At 25.2% G+C, this 3,767-nt stretch overlaps 1 protein-coding gene across 3 annotated transcripts in view; it reads right to left on the bottom strand.

Annotated features, from left to right (window-relative positions):
• LOC108746866 (dynein heavy chain 1, axonemal-like) overlaps nucleotides 1–3,767 on the bottom strand; it is a 94,175-nt gene that overhangs the window by 7,266 nt on the left and 83,142 nt on the right. For all 3 annotated transcript variants that reach the window (XM_018483909.1, XM_018483910.1, XM_018483911.1), the window contains 5 exons: nucleotides 3,009–3,283; nucleotides 1,774–2,084; nucleotides 1,150–1,375; nucleotides 723–918; nucleotides 161–354 (listed from right to left, as the gene is read on the bottom strand). In XM_018483909.1, the coding sequence (XP_018339411.1) occupies nucleotides 161–354; nucleotides 723–918; nucleotides 1,150–1,375; nucleotides 1,774–2,084; nucleotides 3,009–3,283 (1,202 nt within the window). The remainder of the gene's footprint in view (nucleotides 1–160; nucleotides 355–722; nucleotides 919–1,149; nucleotides 1,376–1,773; nucleotides 2,085–3,008; nucleotides 3,284–3,767) is intronic.

Genomic DNA, 3,767 nt, shown 5'->3' with positions numbered 1-3,767 from the left:
ATATATATATATATATATATATATATATGTACATACACAGATATACATTATTTTTGTATGTTTCATATATTTTTAAAAATAATATGTTAATTCATTCAATAAAATAAATTCTCGTTATCTATGAGAACCGCGGTTAATATAAATTCAGTTCACGTTTTACCCGTATAGGTGTGGTTGTTGTAAGAAAGTGTCGCCATTCCATTGGATCGATTGTACCATTATCTAAAAGAATACGTGCGCAGACGAGAAAACTGAAGTGCATTTTGTGTTTTTCAAATAAGCTGCGACAGACATTCGTGAAGAAAGCAAACGTGAGGTTCTCATTCATGTTAGCAATTCGTTCGTTAATATTATCTGGAAAATTAAATCACTAAATTAACTACAAAATTAATTCTTCAAGTAATTAAATTAAGAGTTGCAATGTATCAAGCCTTTACAAATTTTGTAAATTTTAAAATTGACATTAGGTTTGTGTGATTTAATCCTTAATTAAAAAATTTTAATTTAAAAATTAGTATTTGCAAATATTCATAGCTTACTAATTGTAAGTTTTTTATAATAAATAAATTGCTATTATTTTAATAGAAAAATTTATTTACAGAGATGTCTCAATTTATATAATTTAAATAGATTATATAATTTATATAATTTATATATTATATATTAAGTAAGCTTAAATTCATGATATAATGCGATGTTAGAATACAATAAATTTCACTTACCGTTTATTTTGGTATTTGATATGCTCCTATTGAATATAACGACAAACCATTCTAGAGAGTATTGATACATGATATCGATACGTTGAAGATCGGCGGTACAGAAGAATAATATTTGTGCTCGGTTTGCTACTGGCATATATAATGATCTTGTAAAATCAATGTCTGTTTGTGTAAGCTCAATAGTCTCTATTTTCATCTATAAAAGAAAAAATCTATTATATCGCTAAATAGCTTTTTTCTTTTTTTCTAATAAATATGTATACACGTATAATAAAATATACAATTTATAAATTAGAATATAAAATATATTTTGAAGAATACTGAGATCTTATTGCAATTAAATTAATATAATATATAAGAAAAAAATAAACAATTCTATCATTTAAATTTAAATTTATAACAATTGGATATTTTATATATATTTTACCTTGATTTCCTCACTCTTAGTTTTTAAAGTCTCCAAGATATCAATTAAATCAATATCATCAATTATTGATCCTTCAGATACCATGAGTTTGTAAAGAATTTTATCTTCAATCTCCTCCAGATCCTGTTTCATTCCAGCACTCGATTCAATAAGTGCGTTTCTTTCGTGTTCAAAATCAGGACGCTCCTTTATAGTAACCAGAGATAGCATTTGATCGGCAAGACCGCTATAAGGTTACATACATATAAAATTAGAAATAGAATCAAATATCAGACTCAATATGTGCGAGTTAATTGAATACGATTTTCTATTTTATTAAGTAAGAAAATAAGAAAAGAGATTAAGCCTATTTAATTTATCTTACTATATATGTTATATTTCAAAATTACATTGATATAGTACCTATAGTAAATTTTGTTGGATGAAAGTTTAAGAAAAAATGGTAAAGGAATGTTCAGAAAAGTTTATTTAGTTTTTGCTATCTCAGGAATTGTGTTGATTTTCACTATTATATGTTAGATAATGATTTTACAATGATAAAAACGTGATAATAAAAATTTAGAAAACTTATAAAATTTACATATGAATTCTTTACACAGACTTTTTCAGAAATGAAAATCTTACCTAGCAGTCAGCATGAAATTGACTATCAGTACTTTTATCGCTGTATCTGGTGTATAATGGAGATTAGATAATCTCGTAGTCAAGTAAAGACAAAAATCGAAATTGTAGGGCACTATATTTTCGCCAATTTTGATGCTCGGCTGTCCGTCGTGACTGAACAATGTACGAGCGAGAATAGGATCTAGCAAACTTTCCAGTTCAGTACTGATGTTTTCTATCAAGCACGGTTTTCCGAATTGCACACAATTTTCAATGGTATGCAATAGATCTTTATCTGTCATTTTTACAATGGAAAGTCCAATCGGTTTGAACTAAAATTAAAAATTCAATTAATTAAAAGAATAGATAAATTTTAATTGCTATATAAAAGCAATAATCAGTAAAGAATTTAATATAACTAAAATTGTCTAATTCAATCTTCTAACACTTTAAAAATTTAATTCCTTACTTTAAAAAGGCAAATACAAATTCTTTAAGTCTTCAAAAATTGAGTCAAATAGCGTATTCAATCCTTTAATAATATTCATAATATAATATATAAATTTTATCATGACTTCATTTATCACTTATTATGATCTAAACTTTTACGTACAAGATAAATCTTTATAAGATAATATAAACCATATAAAAATTTGATATTGAAATATATTTAAGAATTATTTTAAAATGTGTTTCTCTTAAATTTTGAACACTTTTCTTAAACGTTTATATATCTACGATAAGTATCTTAACATTGCTTGAAATTAAATATAATTTAAAATTTAATTCAAAATTTTTTTCTCATAAAGCAAATATTAACATATAATAACAATAATGTAAATATATAAAATAATATTCCACAAATTTTATAAATTTATGGCACAAATTTTTGTATAATGAATATATTTATGTATTTTCGATAATATTACTGCTTTAGATGTAAAGGATAAATTTAATATATTCTGACAAAATTATCGCTTTATTAAATAAATTTATGTTTCATATTAATAAAATTAAAAACATTCTGTTTATTCGAATTCTTGTTATAATATTAACTGCCATATATAAATTCTTATGCTTTTATATTGTATATATAATAATTATATATTTTACGCGATGTAATTTCTCTTTCAAATTTTTGTTTCATGCTTTATTTCAGCCTCTTGTTAACAGTTGCAGAAAATTTATGAAATATAAATTCTGCAAACTATGTGCAAATAAAAGGATTTTTACTTTTCTCTCTATGCAATATCTACCATATTACGTATCCATTTATTTGCTTGTGCCTGAGGGTCAATGAAGAAGGGCCATCGTTTGGAATTCATCACAAGAATCGCGTTCTCGGTGAATAGGGTATCCTTTGGTAAACCATTCATATGCCAATTTCTTATTTCCATTTGATTGCCGAGTGTTAGTATCGGATTGTAGCCAGGAGTGTGAGGAACATCTTCACGAGCAAGAGCATCGTACCAGGTTGCCAAGAGATTTTGACGATAAGTATCCGTGAAGGGTGTTAGATATGCAATTGCACCTGCAAGCAAGATGGAAGCTTCTACAGATACAAAGGAATTGTGTGAAATCAAACCTGTTCTACTGGAATAGACAAAGCTATTGCGAACTCGATTAAGCTGCTACATGTGAAGCTTTGTCAATCTCATATGAATGGAATAGTAAACAATCGTCACCAATGAACCATATGAAGATATTGTGTTATTTACAATCGGACTAAGATTAGAGAGAATCCATGAGAAATATATATTTGATACTACAAATAATATTTATCGAGTTACAGATGTAAAAAATTAAATTATTATTATAAATTAAAAGAATCGTGTTATAATTAAAAATAAGTATGTTCATTAATTAAAAATTAATTAAAATATTTTCGTGATTTTTTTTTATATCTCTGTTTTGCGATTTTTATTTATTTTTTTTATTTATCTTTAACTGTTACATATATTGTTTATATTAAATATAAAACTTGGTATATATATATATATATATATATATATATA

Source organism: Trachymyrmex septentrionalis, unplaced genomic scaffold, assembly GCF_001594115.1.
Source record: "Trachymyrmex septentrionalis isolate Tsep2-gDNA-1 unplaced genomic scaffold, Tsep1.0 scaffold19, whole genome shotgun sequence".
NCBI classification, from domain to species: domain Eukaryota; kingdom Metazoa; phylum Arthropoda; class Insecta; order Hymenoptera; family Formicidae; genus Trachymyrmex; species Trachymyrmex septentrionalis.
The sequence above is the reverse complement of the archived record's forward strand: the minus strand, read 5'-3'. Positions and strand labels throughout refer to the sequence as shown.